Here is a 15,234-nt window from a genome sequence, read left to right as displayed (position 1 = left end):
CAGCGGAGCTTGTTTTCTGTCCACAGATGCTGCCAGACCTGCTAAGTTCCTCCAGCAATTTCATTGTTGTTTGGGTTTTTGTGTGTTTCAGATCTCCAGCATCCACAGTTCTTTGTTTTATTTGAGAAGTATGATGGTGTTTTACAGATTGTGGAAGAAGCTTACAATTTAGTACAAAACCAGCTTGTGGATGGATTGCAGTCTCTACAAGATGAGTGCAGAAAATCTGTGAAGGACCTGGAGGGGATAATTCGTTCAGATATGGATCAGATCATTACTTCAAAGGAATTTGCTGCCCGGAAACTTAAAGGTGAATATGAAGACATCAAAGTAAATGCAATATATAGGGGGCATTCGGCTTTGAGTCCAATGTTATTACAGACCATGAAAAATTTCCTCTCTCATACCATCTCCTCAAAGCAAGCAATCAAATATAAACCTGTATAGAGAACTCTTGTGAACTTCTCACAAATACCAATCCATTTGCACAGAATTCCAAAATATTAACCAAACTAATTTCTGTCTGTGACTAGCTGCATCTGTAGTTGATCATCCATATTTTTGACAACATTGAATCATCTTGAATACCAGAGCTTTTAATCAATCTGAGTTTCGCTAACTTTGATTAAGAGTAAGATAACAAAGTGTGAAACTGGATGAACACAGCAGGCCAAGCAGCATCTCAGGAGCACAAAAGCTGACGTTTCGGGCCTAGACCCTTCACCAGAGGGGGATGGGGTGAGGGTTCTGGAATAAATGGGGAGAGAGGGGGAGGCGGACCGAAGATGGAGACAAAAGAAGATAGGTGGAGAGGAGAGTATAGGTGGGGAGGTAGGGAGGGGATAGGTCAGTCCAAGGAAGACGGACAGGTCAAGGAGGTGGGATGAGGTTAGTAGGTGGGAGATGGAGGTGTGGCTTGGGGTGGAAGGAAGGGATGGGTGAGAGGAAGAACAGGTTAGGGAGGCAGAGACAGGCTGGGCTGGTTTTGGGATGCAGTGGGTGGAAGGGAAGAGCTGGGCTGGTTGTGTGGTGCAGTGGGGGGAGGGGATGAACTGGGCTGGTTTTGGGATGTGGTTGGGGAAGGGGAGATTTTGAAGCTTGTGAAGTCCACGTTGATATCATTGGGCTGCAGGGTTCCCAAGCGGAATATGAGTTGCTGTTCCTGCAACCTTCGGGTGGCATCATTGTGGCACTGTAGGAGGCCCGTGATGGATAGCCATCTAAAGAATGGGAGCGGGAGTTGAAATGGTTCGCGACTGGGAGGTGCAGTTGTTTATTGCGAACCGAGCTGAGGTGTTTTTTTCCTCCGCCTCCGCCGCATCTGCTCCCACGATGAGGCATTCCACTCCTGCAACATCCCAGATGTCCAAGTTCTTCAAGGACCGCAACTTTCCCCCCACAGTGATTGAGAACACCCTTGACCGCATCTCCCGCATTTCCCGCAACACATCCCTCACACCCCGCCCCCGCCACAACCGCCCCAAGAGGATCCCCCTCGTTCTCACACACCACCCCACCAACCTCCGGATACAACGCATCATCCACCGACACTTCCGCCATCTACAATCAGACCCCACCACCCAAGACATTTTTCCATCCCCACCCTTGTCTGCTTTCCGGAGAGACCACTCTCTCCATGACTCCCTTGTTCACTCCACACTGCCCTCCAACCCTACCACACCCGGCACCCTCCCCTGCAACACAGGAAATGCTACACTTGCCCCCACACCTCCTCCCTCACCCCTATCCCAGGCCCCAAGATGACTTTCCATATTAAGCAGACGTTCACCTGCGCATCTGCCAATGTGGTATACTGTATCCATTGTACCCGGTGTGGCTTCCTCTACATTGGGGAAACCAAGCGGAGGCTTGGGGACCGCTTTGCAGAACACCTCCGCTCAGTTCGCAATAAACAACTGCACCTCCCAGTCGCGAACCATTTCAACTCCTCCTCCCATTCTTTAGATGACATGTCTGTCATGGGCCTCCTACAGTGCCACAATGATGCCACCCGAAGGTTTCAGGAACAGCAACTCATATTCCGCTTGGGAACCCTGCAGCCCAATGGTATCAATGTGGACTTCACCAGCTTCAAAATCTCCCCTTCCCCCACCGCATCCCAAAACAAGCCCAACCTGTCTCTGCCTCCCTAACCTGTTCTTCCTCTCACCCATCCCTTCCTCCCACCCCAAGCCACATCTCTATTTCCTACCTACTAACCTCATCCCACCTCCTCGATCTGTCCGTCTTCCCTGGACTGACCAATTCCCTCCCTACCTCCCCACCTATACTCTCCTCTCCACCTATCTTCTTTTCTCTCCATCTTCGGTTTGCCTCCCCCTCTCTCCCTATTTATTCCAGAACCCTCACCCCATCCCCCTCTCTGACGAAGGGTCTAGGCCCGAAACGTCAGCTTTTATGCTCCTGAGATGCTGCTTGGCCTGGTGTTCATCCAGCTTCACACTTTAGTATCTTGGATCCTCCAGCATCTGCAATTCCCATTATCTTTGATTAAGAGTAATGTGCTTTGATATCAGCAACAAACAGAGGGTGGAATCTTGTAGGAGTCTGAGTGATGTGGACTACATCAAGATTTAGGGCAGAATCTGGCGACAAGTTTGGTGAAGCACAACTGGACGTTGAGATTATCCCACTCCATCATTTATACTTTAGACAAGCGGTGGGGTGATTTAGGCAGTGGGGAATTGTGAATGAAGGGAAAGTTACTGCTTGTTAACTGCCTTGTTAATGCCCAACTTGCCTCATTGATATTCAACTCCCCTTCGTGCTTAAAGCACCAAACAAGCTAAGTGTCAACACGGAAACCAGAATGGGTGCCTGGCGAATTCGGCTCATACTTGCTCTGAAAGACGCCTGTGTTGGACACCGGATACCAACATCTCAGGGCACGCTTGAAAGTGCAGGCCTCATGTATGGACATGGGCATTCAATTTGTGCCAGCCTCGTATAGTCCACGTGGCACATGTCCAAATCACTTAGTTTGCTTCTGGACTTTAACATTGCATTCAGGCTATACCAACAACTATCATGAAATGCTGCTACAAGGTCACTGTCAACTCATAGACTGGACCAGGCTGCTTCTCCAGGCTCATTGCTTGCTGTCATAGTGTTCACTTATTATGAAACTACCTGGATGCTCACAGCATTTCTGCCTTGTAATGCCTTTTTGTGCTTTGCCCCCTGAGCCAGAGATACCAGGATCACATTATTACTGTGTTATCATGCGATTTAACACAGACACAAGGGAAGGCAGCGTGTCATTGCTGAGAGCAAGTCTCAGTATAGTGGGATAGTCCTTGGTCATAGTGTTGTGTACAGTAAGTCAATGGCAGCATCTAATATCAGTCCAGGGGCTTGGACACAGTCAGTCAGTCACTCACTCGGGGATGTTACAGCCCATATAAAGGGTGAGGAACCACATTTTGGGCAGCCCCCCATGTGCCATTCTTTCTGCCCTGTTGGGGTTGTTTTCCTCCTGGAATGAGACAAAGTGCGTGGCACAACTGTTACTTTTGTTGCATGTGGGAAGGTTGCCCTGGTTAAGTGAATTAGGCAGCAGAGGCAATGCAGGGTTAGTTGTGACCAGAGATTTGGATGTGAGACAATGAATGAGAGACGATGTTGCAAGCATTAATGAGAGTGGTAGATCACAAACCCTCGTGGAAGGTGGGTACAGTAACAGAGGTAGAGTGAGTGTGAGATATTGGAGAGAAGATGGTAGCACTGAGACTGGCCGAGTAGAGATCATTGATCATCTTACAGAGCTGCATTCATCTTACAGTTTCTCCTGAAAGCTGAGACTACTTTAACCCGGGTGATAATTTTGGACAAGGCTGGCATGGTGTTCTGAGGAAGGGCCTTTGGACCCGCAACGTTAAGTCTTGATTTTTCTTCACGCACGCTGCCGGACCTGCTGAGCTTTTCCAGCAACCTGTGTTTTTGATGTGATATGGTCCAGTGTTGTGGACTGTCATGGGAAAAGAGGAAGTCTGCCACTTCTGCACCATCCCGTCCAACACAATCTCCTGTAAAGCAGGGCATTGATTTCCCTATAGCTGCCATGTCCAGGACAAATATCAGGGCACCTCCAGTCTGGGATTGCATGTCTTTGAAAAAGGGCACTGTTGCAAGGGATGCTGCTGAATTCTGCTGAGTGGTGAATTGATCTGGGTGTGATTGGATGGAGTCAGAATTGGACGTGAGACATGCTAAGGGGAAGGGAAGGTATAATGAGGCGCATCCTGTAAGACAAGTTTCGTTAGACCTCAGGGTGAGAATCATTGCAAAAATCTCTGTGCAACTTGGACGTAGCCAAAAAAAAACATTTATCTCAGGCCAGAAATGTTTTTGCTTCCTATCAAAATAAATTTTTCTAGGTACTTCCTGTTGTTTCCATTAATGTCTTTGCACTTAGGTTAGCTTTCCATAACAATAGCTGGCATTGACATTCATCCACCATAGTTTTGACACCCAACCTGTTAATGTCCCTTTGCAATTTAATGCTGCCATCTTTGTGTCACGTTGGGAAACATGGATTTATGGTACCACCTAGGTTATCAATAAAAGTAATGAATTGTTGAGGACCAAGCTCAGATCATTTTCCAACTGGAACATGTATTTAGGCCCTGGAGCCTGCTATTAATAATTCCAGTGTGGCATACAAAACAGGCACATGTTTGATCTTCTCTATAGTCACTGTTAGTGTTGGTCTACATTTGACTGACACTTAACATCACATGATAATTGATCTGTGTCACTCCACTTGTACTGTTTTCCACTTTAGCCAAAAGTTAATGGATTTCATACAAGCTAATTCATGAAACTTTGTGTCCCTTCTGTTTCCAAAGTGGAAACGAAACTAAGTCAGATAATCCTATAATGTAAGTGTCGGGCATTATTTTGAATATATGCTGAGGATATGGGCAGAGCATAAATAGTTCACTGAGATATAATAGAAAAAAATAAAATGATACTGACATTCACGACTGAGAATCAATGGGAGTAAATTTCCATGGAGCTTTCTTTCCCAGTTCTCCATGGAAACTTTGGTGTAAGTCCTGAAAAATGTGTAAACAACATTAATTCTCATTTTCCAGGGATCTCTAACCTTTCCAGCAAACTTTTAACAAAGGAGTGGAAGAGTTTTCAGATGAAGAAAGAACTTAAGGGTCTTTTATTAATGTTTGTATCCTAGATAAAATTGAAGTATGCTTCAAAAGTGAACTATTTAACAGATTTTTTAAGCATACTTATGGTCCTGGGTTTTGCCCTGCCACTTCTTTCACAGTGACGGCATTCATAATTTGTCCATTTAAAATGCACAGTCTAAGAGCAATAAAGTTTCCAAGTTCACAGTTATAAAATCAACACAGTCACTAATGCTGCCAACTTCCTTTTTTCAAAAATACACTTATGGATAATTTATGAATAAATTACAAACCAATTCACATCTGAATAAAAATATCTCATTTCTCATTTGAGCATTAAATACTTGGATGCTGCTTCCAAATGCCAAGTCAACTCTGAATGGTGTTCTTTAAATATTTATAAACTTACACTTACAACAGTCAAACATTAAATTTAAAACTTTGTCATTTTCTTGTGATACTTTCTTGGTAATGGGAGACTTTAGGCTCAATTTTTAACCCATTTAAAATCCACTCATTTGCAAGAGTTAAAATTAGCTCCCTTCAATTTATTACAGCCTTTGCCCTTAGAGATATATTGGCATGAAAGTGCTTGGTAATTTTTATCTATTATCCCACAAAATGGTATTATTCAGCTATACTCCAAACCTTATGATTTTCAATGCTTTTCTTTTGACAATTGCCTGTAGGATGGCTATGTAGCGGTTCTGTATTAAACAAGTGTAGGTCACTTCTGGAAATAAGTAGAGTTTTCTTTTGCAATGAAGTGAACATAAGTTTATTTCAGTATATCCTCAATAACAGAATTAATCCTATTAAAATTTATGAAGCAACATTTTCCCAATTTTACACAAACCGATTTGATTACACCAAGATATATCCTTTTATGTTTCAATGACTGTTGGCAGCTCTCCAGCCTAGTGATCATTCTTACAGTATATTTTGGACAATGAATCTTGGTGGACTGTTTTACCATAGAGTTCACCACAGCCTGTCCTGTTCTTACCTAACCTCAATATAGACACCCATATCACACTTTCTAGAAGGACACCTGGCAGTACAATAGACTATATCACCTGATTTCAAACTGTGTGAATCCAAATTCCCATCGTGTCAATCCAATGACTAACTAATGCTGAGAACTGTTGGATGTCCAAATCAGCAACTTGCTCTTGACAAATCCCAATGTACTATCCCTGGCCCATAGATTATTGCTTCTTACTGCTCTCTTGCATGGACAGTTGTAGAAGGAGAATTACCTTAAAGTAAAGATTCTGGACCAAACTCCAGCATTTTCTGTGAACTGCTAAGTAGAAACTTCACCTGGAACCAGGACACCCATTTCTTTAAATACTCTTGCGACAGTACTATTTAAAACAAGCAGTGTGTAACAAATATTCGCATTCCTTTGAACAAAGCAAAGATATTTATTAACATAATGGACAAAGACATTTTCAAATACATTAAAATGTGTCCATCATGTGCTGAGAGTGCACACATGTTGACTTAAATCAGATTTTATACCTTTCAAAAGAGACTCATGACCACAGTGTGTGCAAATATGTCATTGTTTATCTGTCAATTTAGTATTTTCTTTTTTTAAAAAAAAAAGTGAATGCATGTAATTGTTAGTTTTTAAAATGTCTGTTCTCAGTGCAGCAAGTGTGACAGGAACTGTTGTTCCAGCATGCTGCTCCATTGTTTGGTGAAGCATAAATTTGTGGTCACCTTTATGTAACTCAGAGGAAGTACAAAACAGAGGCAAGTTGTTTGTGAGAAGAAATGAGAGGTTGAGCAATTCTTCATTATTCCCCGGTGATTGACTGTCGAGTGGCACCAGCTGATATCTCAGAGCAAGAAACTAGTTTGTTCTGGGATGTGGGTGTTGCTGGTTTGGCCAGCATCTATTACCCTGGACTTGGTGGTGAGCTGCCATCTTGGACTGCTGCAGCCGTTGGTGTAAGGGACCTACAATGTAGTTAGGTGGGGAGTTTTGTGATTTTGATCCAGCAACTATAAAGGAACAGCAATAAAGTTTCAAGTCAAGTTGGTTTGGGGAACTTGTAGGTGGTGCTCTTTCTATCTATCTGCTTTCATTGTCCCTCTGGGTAATAGCGATGGCAGGTTTGAAATGTGCTGTCAAATAAGTCCTGGGGAGTTGCTGCAGTGCATGTTGTAGATGGTACGCATTGCTGCCACTGTGTGTCACAGGCTGAGAGACTGAGTGTTTAAGGGAGTCGACCTGGCGTCAGTCAGGTTACTTTGGCCTGGATGGTGCCATTCTTCCAGTATGGTGTTGGAGCTGCTTTTTGCCAAGCAACTAGTGTGTTTCAGGCTTCCCTTCTGCCTTTGAAAGTTCGAAGGCAGGTTGCTTGTGAAAGAATTCCCAGCATCAAACCTGCCGTTATAGCTGCAACATCTATACGGTTGGTCTAGTTAAGTTGCTTTGTCAATGGTAATCTCAGGATGTTGATAATGGAGGATTCAACAACAGGAATGCATTTGAGTGTCATAGCAGATGTCAGCTCCCTCGTTGTTTGAGATGGTCTTCTGACATCCCTCATCCCAATTTTGAATTAAATCTGCAGTATGTCTTGCTGCACCTGAGAACACTGCATCATAATCTGAAGAGTCAGAATGGTATTGAACACTGTGAATTTTGTTTTTAATTCACCTGTGGGACTTGGGCATCACTGGCTGGCCAGCATTTATTACCTGGCGATTGGTTGAGAAGGTGATGGTGGGCCACTTCCTTGAACCACCACAGACCCACCATGCATTTAGGGAGGAAATCCCAGAATTTTGACCCAGCAACTATGAAGGAACAGCAATATATTTCCAAGTTAGGATGGTGATTGGATGGAGGGGCACTTGAGGTAGTGTTGTTCCATGTATCTGCTCAAATTTGCAGGAAGTGAGTGTGGGTTTGGAAAGTGCTTTCTAGGGATCTTTGGTGAATTTCTGCAGTGCATCTTTTAGGTAGTATACAGTGCTGGTACTATCAAAGACCTCTTACATCAGTATTCTGATGATCAAGTGTATGCTGATGGCACAGTAATTACCTAGACTGGATTTGTCTTGCACATAATGGACAGAACCTTTCCAGATTGTAGCTGTGCTGGAATAGCTTGGCCGGGGTAAAGAACAAGTCTTCAGGACTACAGTCAATGTTGTCAGGGTGCATAGTCTTTGCTGCATCTAGTGAGTTTTCTTGTGTCTTGACATTTTGTGAAATTAATCAGGTTGGCAAAGCATGGCATCTGTAAGGGATTTCAGGAGGGGATAGAGATGGATCATCCACACCAACACTCTGGCTAAAGAATTTTGCAAGTGCTTCAGCTTTGCCTTTTGCATTGATATCTCCACTATCAGTAAGAATGGGGACCCTGTTGAGTCATGTCCTGCCATTAATTGCCTAATTGCCCACCACCACTACTGTCCAGACATGACAGGACCACAGAGCTTTTATACAACTGAGAGGTTTGCTAGACCAATTCTGACTGAAGTTAAGAGTCAACCAACTTGCCGAGTCCTGGAGTCACATATAGAAAGGACTGGCTAAGGACATTTCTGTCTACTTTATCATCCAAGAAATGACTTTGAGAAACTGTTTGAAATATAGCAGAAAATAAAGTTAGAAAAGGATAAAATTAAAACACTGGTTATTACTAAATTTGATAAATTCTTCTTTCAGCTATAGTGGCGGAAGAAGCTGAGAAGTGCTGCCTTGAGAATATTCAGCCCTACCTGGCTTCTATATTGGATGAATTAATGGGACTGATCAGTTCAGGATTCACCGAAGTCCGTTCTCTCTTTGAAACCAAAGTTGATGAATTAAGTGCAAAATGTCAGGAAGCTGGTGACACTGAAAAACTGAAAGAGGTAATGATTGTACTTGACGTGATCTAATCCTTCCATTCCTAAATTTCCATGAAAGGAACTTGTAGCTCCACAATGCCAGTTGTAGGACATCCACCCCCACTACTGTCAAACATTTTTAGAATTAATTCCAATGATCGGACTAGACTCACATTCCCATGTTCGGTTACGTGCAGAAGAAATTTATAGCTGGCAAATTAAAGTCATGGAGTAGCCATGGGGCAGAGAACCATGCGCAGTAGGTTGTGATGTGAGCACTGATGCTATCAAAGATCAGCAGAATGCATGGGCACCATCATGAGTTAATTTCTTCTTGCTACAAGATATTTTTCACTGTCAGAATGCAAGATATTTTAGTTCAGTTTTTTGCAAAAAAACTGCTTCCTGCAAATTTGAGCAACTAAAATCTACAGCAAAAGACAGGCTGGACTTGGAACATACATTTGGAATTGGACGTTCCATGTGGAAGTGCAGTCAGGTGGCTGTAATCCAACATGCAAAGTTAGCTGGATTTCAATGCAAAATTGGCTGTTTCATTCAATAGGATCTAAATGATAGCTGGAGAAGGTATCCAGCTGCTGAACTGGTGTTGTCTTTCAGAAACTGAAGTTCATGTGTATTATTGAGACCAGAGTAAAGAGAGTTACACATTCCCTTCAACACGTCATTTAGTTTCAAGAAAGATTCTCAAATTTTTGTTTACATTTTGTTTGTGCCCTCAATCAAATGAGTGAGCCTCCGGTGAAGCGTCAGTGTTCTGTCCCCCTTGCTATTTGTGTGTCTTAGTTTGCTGGGGTGGGTGGCATCACTTCTGGATTTGATTCTTAGTGGTTGGTATATGGGGTCCAGCTCTACATGTTTGTTAATGGAGTTCCGGTTTGAGTGCCTGGAGTTCAAGAATTGTCTTGCAGGTGTTTGCTTGGCTTGTCCTAGGATGGCTACGTTGTCGCAGTTGAATTGGTGTGTCTCTTTTTCCAAGTGTATTGAAATGAGTTAACTTAGTTGGTCATGTCTCTTGGTAGCTAGTCGGTACTCATGAATCCTGATGGCTAATTACCTTCAAGTTTGCTCTGTGAAATGTTTTTGGCAGGGTTTGCGTGGTATCTTTGTAAATAATGTTGGTTCTGTTAATTGTGGTTATCTGATCCTTTATTCTTGTCCGTAGCTGTCGTAGTGTAGCGGTTTGTGGGCTACCATGATTCCCAGGGGGCAGAGTAATCTGGTCATTTCAGATATGCTTTTAATGTATGGTAGGGTGACTAAAATCTCTGGACATGTTGTGCCTTCCTGTTGTGTAGGTATCGATGGGCTACACCTTTTCAGGTAACCGTAATTTCTGAAGACGCTAAAGATGCACAACATTTAATTTGAAGCAAATTTGCAAATTAGCAAAATTAAAATTGCTTATCTGTCCGTGAACCATTGAGTCAGTATTCAAAGAACAAATAAACTACTTTCTACAGTTTTATCCTTATCAACAGTAACCTAAACTTCAGGAAAATACTTAATGTTTAATTACTACTTTTTCATTTTGATGTTTTTTTGTTTAGTATTTGAATCAACTGATGAACCTTCCTTTCGACGCTGTGAGGATGCAGCCCTGTTATAATAAAGTTAGCCCTCTTCAAGACCAGCTTCAGGAGTTAAAGAACCGGTTCAAGTTCACCAATACACAATGGCTTATTCAAACAACTCAGAACATCATGCAAGAAGTAGGTACAACACTGTAGGCTGCTCAACTGGCATTTCTTCATCAGAATGCCAAGATGGCCACCATCACATGATGTCAGGCGAAAGACCTCAGGAGAATGTGTCATTGACACCATTAGACTGGGGCCTGGGGGCCACAGTTTCTGGCTGATGAAGTGGAGCTTCCCCTTCTTGGTAGTGTCTGCACAAAAGGTCTCTTTGCCCACTATTCCTTCCCATGCTCACCTGGCACCCTCCAGTTTCTTTGCTGCACAGGAATGAGAGCCCTGCCTTTTGCCTGCCTCCCCTCACCCCATCAGACCTGCCTTTCACCAGCTGTGCCGCCCCAACGCACCACCCTTGATCCACCTCCTTGTTCAGACTGAAAATGGCTACCAGTGCATGCACAGACAGAGTTGGTAGGTAAACCTGATGGAAATGTTAATAATTATTCTTGAATAGTTTGTGTATGTGGATTGTGTGACATGACACTTAGCCATAGAGACCATATGGTTCCCCAGACACACACATGCTAGTTGGAGACAAATGAATGGCTTAATTTAGGAGATTGAGTTTTGTTTTGCAATTAGCAGAATGCCATCTTTCTGCCTGTATTTCAAATATGATTAAAACTACAATATTTGTTAATAAGTGGCAATTGTATAATGATGAACATTTTGTGTTAAAACATGTGGGCTGAATTTTCCCAACCCATTAGCATTGGGTAATTAATGGTTGCTAGGTGCCTGAGGAAAACACTGGAGAGGAGCTTGACATCTTCACATTGCTGTGGCAGTTTGCCAACGGAGGAACAATTGGCCCTTCTCACTGGATGGCCAAGGAGCCATTTAAGTGCCAAATGATGGTAACTTCTCAGCTGCTTTAGCAGAGCAGGTGCCACCTGGGAGAAGTTTTGTGCAGCAGCCCTCCTTCATGGGCAATCCATGGCCCATGAAGCACCTGATGGCAATGACACCTTTGTGCCAGTGGCACTGGTCCTCAATAATAGCACTTGGCCTCTTTTAATTTGCTAGGGTTTGCCTGCCAAACTGCACCATCTCCACCCTAACTAGCCAGTCAGTGGGGCCACAGTGCCATTGTGGATGGCTCTATACCTGGAACTGCAGCCTCCGAGTTGACCATCAGGGACAATAAGAATGCTTACCTACTGGCAACTTGATTGATCCAGAAACAAATCATCTTGCTTAATTAGTCACAGCCAGCACAATGCCCCCAAGGTCCTGCCACTAGCTGAAGTGGATCAGCTCCTGCTATCAGCCTTGTTCCAGGACTTCAAGGTAGATGACAGAATTCAGGCCATTTAACCTTTGGTTCCTACTGATAGTTAATGAGTTAAAGCTACCATTTATTATCCTCAGCTAATGGACAATGCGGTCTACACATTTGAACAACTATTGTCTGACTTGATGAAGGGTAATCCACCAAAAGTAACATCAGTTGAAAAAATTAAGCAACGAGTGTTGAAGGTAAGGAACTTATAAAACATTAGAATGCATTAATACTTAAGATACTTGTTGATGTTTTTCTCATCATGTTATTTTATGACTCTGGAGCCGTTGAGACTTGAACCCCAATCTCTGGCTTAGAGGTAGGGATACTATCTCTGTGCTAAAACAGCCCTTGCAAATTAAATCTAACTTCCACACTGTACTTAAACTGGTTATCGTAAAGTCATTTTATAAAGTTCTAACCACTGATATGTTCCGTTTTGACACTTGTTACACAGAGTAGGGGTAAGGACAACTCTGTGTGATTGGTGACTTAACAAGTGGTATCTGTGATGAAGCATCATTGGATATAACAATGACCTCTATGATGGATACATGCTATATATCCAAGTGGATATGACATAGGAGGCTTAGCAATATGTGTAGATGGAACTTACAAATGGGTTAGACTGAGTGAGTGGAAAAATCAATGGCAGATGAATTTTAATACAAAAGAGTGAGCTCATTTGGTTTGGATGTCAGAAAATCAAATGGAATCTGACAGAATCAATGTTCGAAGTAGTGTTGGACGAAAGGGACATAGCCATCCATGTGCACACATTACTAAATGTTAGTCTACAGATGGAAGTCAAGGCTGATAAGAAAATGTTGCCTTTATCTCAGGCTGAGATTACAATAGTGATGTAGTTATCTCTGATTCAAGCATGTAGAGAACAGTACTTGGTTTGAGCGCTTATTCTTAAGAAAAATATATTTTCCTTGTAAGAGGTACAAATTGACCAAAATAATCTCAAAGCAAAATTATTAAAACAGATTACATATCTGTTTTGCTCTTTAGTTTAGAAGGTTGGAACGGTTATCAAATTGAGTTATTTAAAAATAATAGATTGATTTGTTAGGTTAGGTTCAGAAAAACACTCTGATCAGCGGGATGGGGGGGTGGTGGTGGGGTTGGGGGTTTTGGTGGGGAACTGAAACCAGGGTGCACAATATAACATTAAAGCTTGGCCATTTAGCAGTGAAACCAGGAAACAACTCTTCAGAGGTTTGTGTGGGGGTGGATGGGGAGAAAGTAGAAAAGCATGTAGATGCTGAGTGAATGAAAACATACACGGACTGAGTGTAATAGATTTATTTTAGATAATATTATCAATGCTGTTACACAAGGGAACATGCACATTATCAATCATGTCTTTTAGGAATATAATTATAAGTATATACAAATAACAATTAAATGTAATATTTTAATGAAATAAATCAGGTCACAAAAGTAAACTGTAAAACAAAGAAGAACTTTGATAACGTTCAATAATTTGCTCAATATTATGCGCACGCATGTGTGCATGGGCAGTCAGATATAATCGGCTGTGTTAGAAATAAATTACTTAATGAATGTACTTTAATATCCAATAATTGTGATAATATTGTTTTACAGTGATCACAAATATAAAGAGTAAAACTAAGTAAATCTTCCCTCTTCATAGTCAATAGTGACCTTTATAGAGGTTTATAAAATCATGAGGGATGGATAGGGTAAATAGACAAGGTCTTTTTTGCCAGGGTGGAGGAATCCATAACCAGGGGACATAGGTTTAAAGTGAGAGAAGAAAGGTTTAAAAGGAACATCAGGGGTAATTTTTTTATGCAGAGGGTGGTGCATGTATGGAATGAGCTGCCAGAGGAAGTAGTGGAGGCTGGTACAATTACAACATTTAAAAGGCATCTGGATGGGTGTATGAATAGAAAGGGTTTAAGTGGCATACGGGCCAAATACTGGCAAATGGAACTAGATTTATTATGGACATCTGGTTGGCATGGACAAGTCGGATTGAAGAGTCTGTTTCCTGACTCTAATTGTTTTAATATTGAGCTCATGCACATTGTGCTTTGGTGACAATGACCATTGATGACAGCAAACCAATTTTATTATCATGGGATACAGAGCAATGCACAATAAATAGGGTTCAGGTAAAGAACTGTCATGATAGAATTGAGACAGGCTTGATGGGTTGAATGGCATTGCCCCGTTCCCATGTTCTTCTCTTAAAAATTGCCTTGATTTGCTGAGTAACGTCTAGTTGTATACATTTGTGCATATAGGCAGGCAGAGCTTCACTAAGTGAGCATGTATGATGTCAAGCACAAAGCACATCAGTGAATCAGGCATCTGAGATGACCAGGAAGAGAGTCAGGTGCCAATTAATTTCAATACTAAAGGGATCTGGTTTTAGGACTTTATTGAAACTTTTTCTTAATCATTGATTCTTAGACACTCCTGGGCCATCTGCCAGTTATTTTAAGATATTAATGTTTTTGTCCCTTGCGCTATTATTGATATCAATCAGTCTTTACTGGATATCCTTTTATTTGATGCGACGAGAAATAAATGGAGAGGAGCCAGAAAGGTCATCTAGGCAAACTGTACCTTTCCAATCGTAGCTGCTCATGCAGATGTGTAGTTCAATATAAGAATTATTATATTCACTGATTATGAAATGAGCTATATTTAACATATAGTGAAAGTTAAGTCTTAACATCTAAATGAATATCATTGTTTTGTTTTCTTTAATTTTGCCTTGAGCTTGGAATATTTAAAGATAGTACAATGATTTCAAATAAATGTTTTCTCTCCTAGCAATTTGATCATGACAGCAGCACTGTAAGAAAGAAGTTGTTCCAAGAAGCCCTGGTCCAAATTGCATTGCCAACACTACAGAAAGCATTGGCACCAAATTACAAGCGTGTAAGTGGTGCATGACTTCAGTTTTCAATTGTATCATATTTTAAGAAACTGCACTCAGTGCCAAGATTCCCACATTGGGACGCAGAGTGAAGAATTAGATGTAGAGCTTGGTGCAATAAATTTGCAACCTTCCTGAGTGCTTGCAGTGGAAAATTCTGTCAAACAAAGTCTATATGTGAATCAAAGGCTTACGGAGTTCTCTTCATTTCACTAAAACATCACATGTAAAATTTTGAGTAGAAATTTGGGATATGTGAGTGCCGACATTTTACACTTAACTGAAATT

At 41.9% G+C, this 15,234-nt stretch overlaps 1 protein-coding gene across 3 annotated transcripts in view; it reads left to right on the top strand.

Moving 5' to 3' along the window:
• niban1a (niban apoptosis regulator 1a) overlaps positions 1–15,234 on the top strand; it is a 134,900-nt gene that overhangs the window by 108,949 nt on the left and 10,717 nt on the right. For all 3 annotated transcript variants that reach the window (XM_048538898.2, XM_048538897.2, XM_048538896.2), the window contains 5 exons: positions 148–310; positions 8,863–9,050; positions 10,598–10,759; positions 12,116–12,223; positions 14,841–14,948. In XM_048538898.2, the coding sequence (XP_048394855.2) occupies positions 148–310; positions 8,863–9,050; positions 10,598–10,759; positions 12,116–12,223; positions 14,841–14,948 (729 nt within the window). The remainder of the gene's footprint in view (positions 1–147; positions 311–8,862; positions 9,051–10,597; positions 10,760–12,115; positions 12,224–14,840; positions 14,949–15,234) is intronic.

Source organism: Stegostoma tigrinum, chromosome 8, assembly GCF_030684315.1.
Source record: "Stegostoma tigrinum isolate sSteTig4 chromosome 8, sSteTig4.hap1, whole genome shotgun sequence".
NCBI classification, from domain to species: domain Eukaryota; kingdom Metazoa; phylum Chordata; class Chondrichthyes; order Orectolobiformes; family Stegostomatidae; genus Stegostoma; species Stegostoma tigrinum.
The sequence above is the reverse complement of the archived record's forward strand: the minus strand, read 5'-3'. Positions and strand labels throughout refer to the sequence as shown.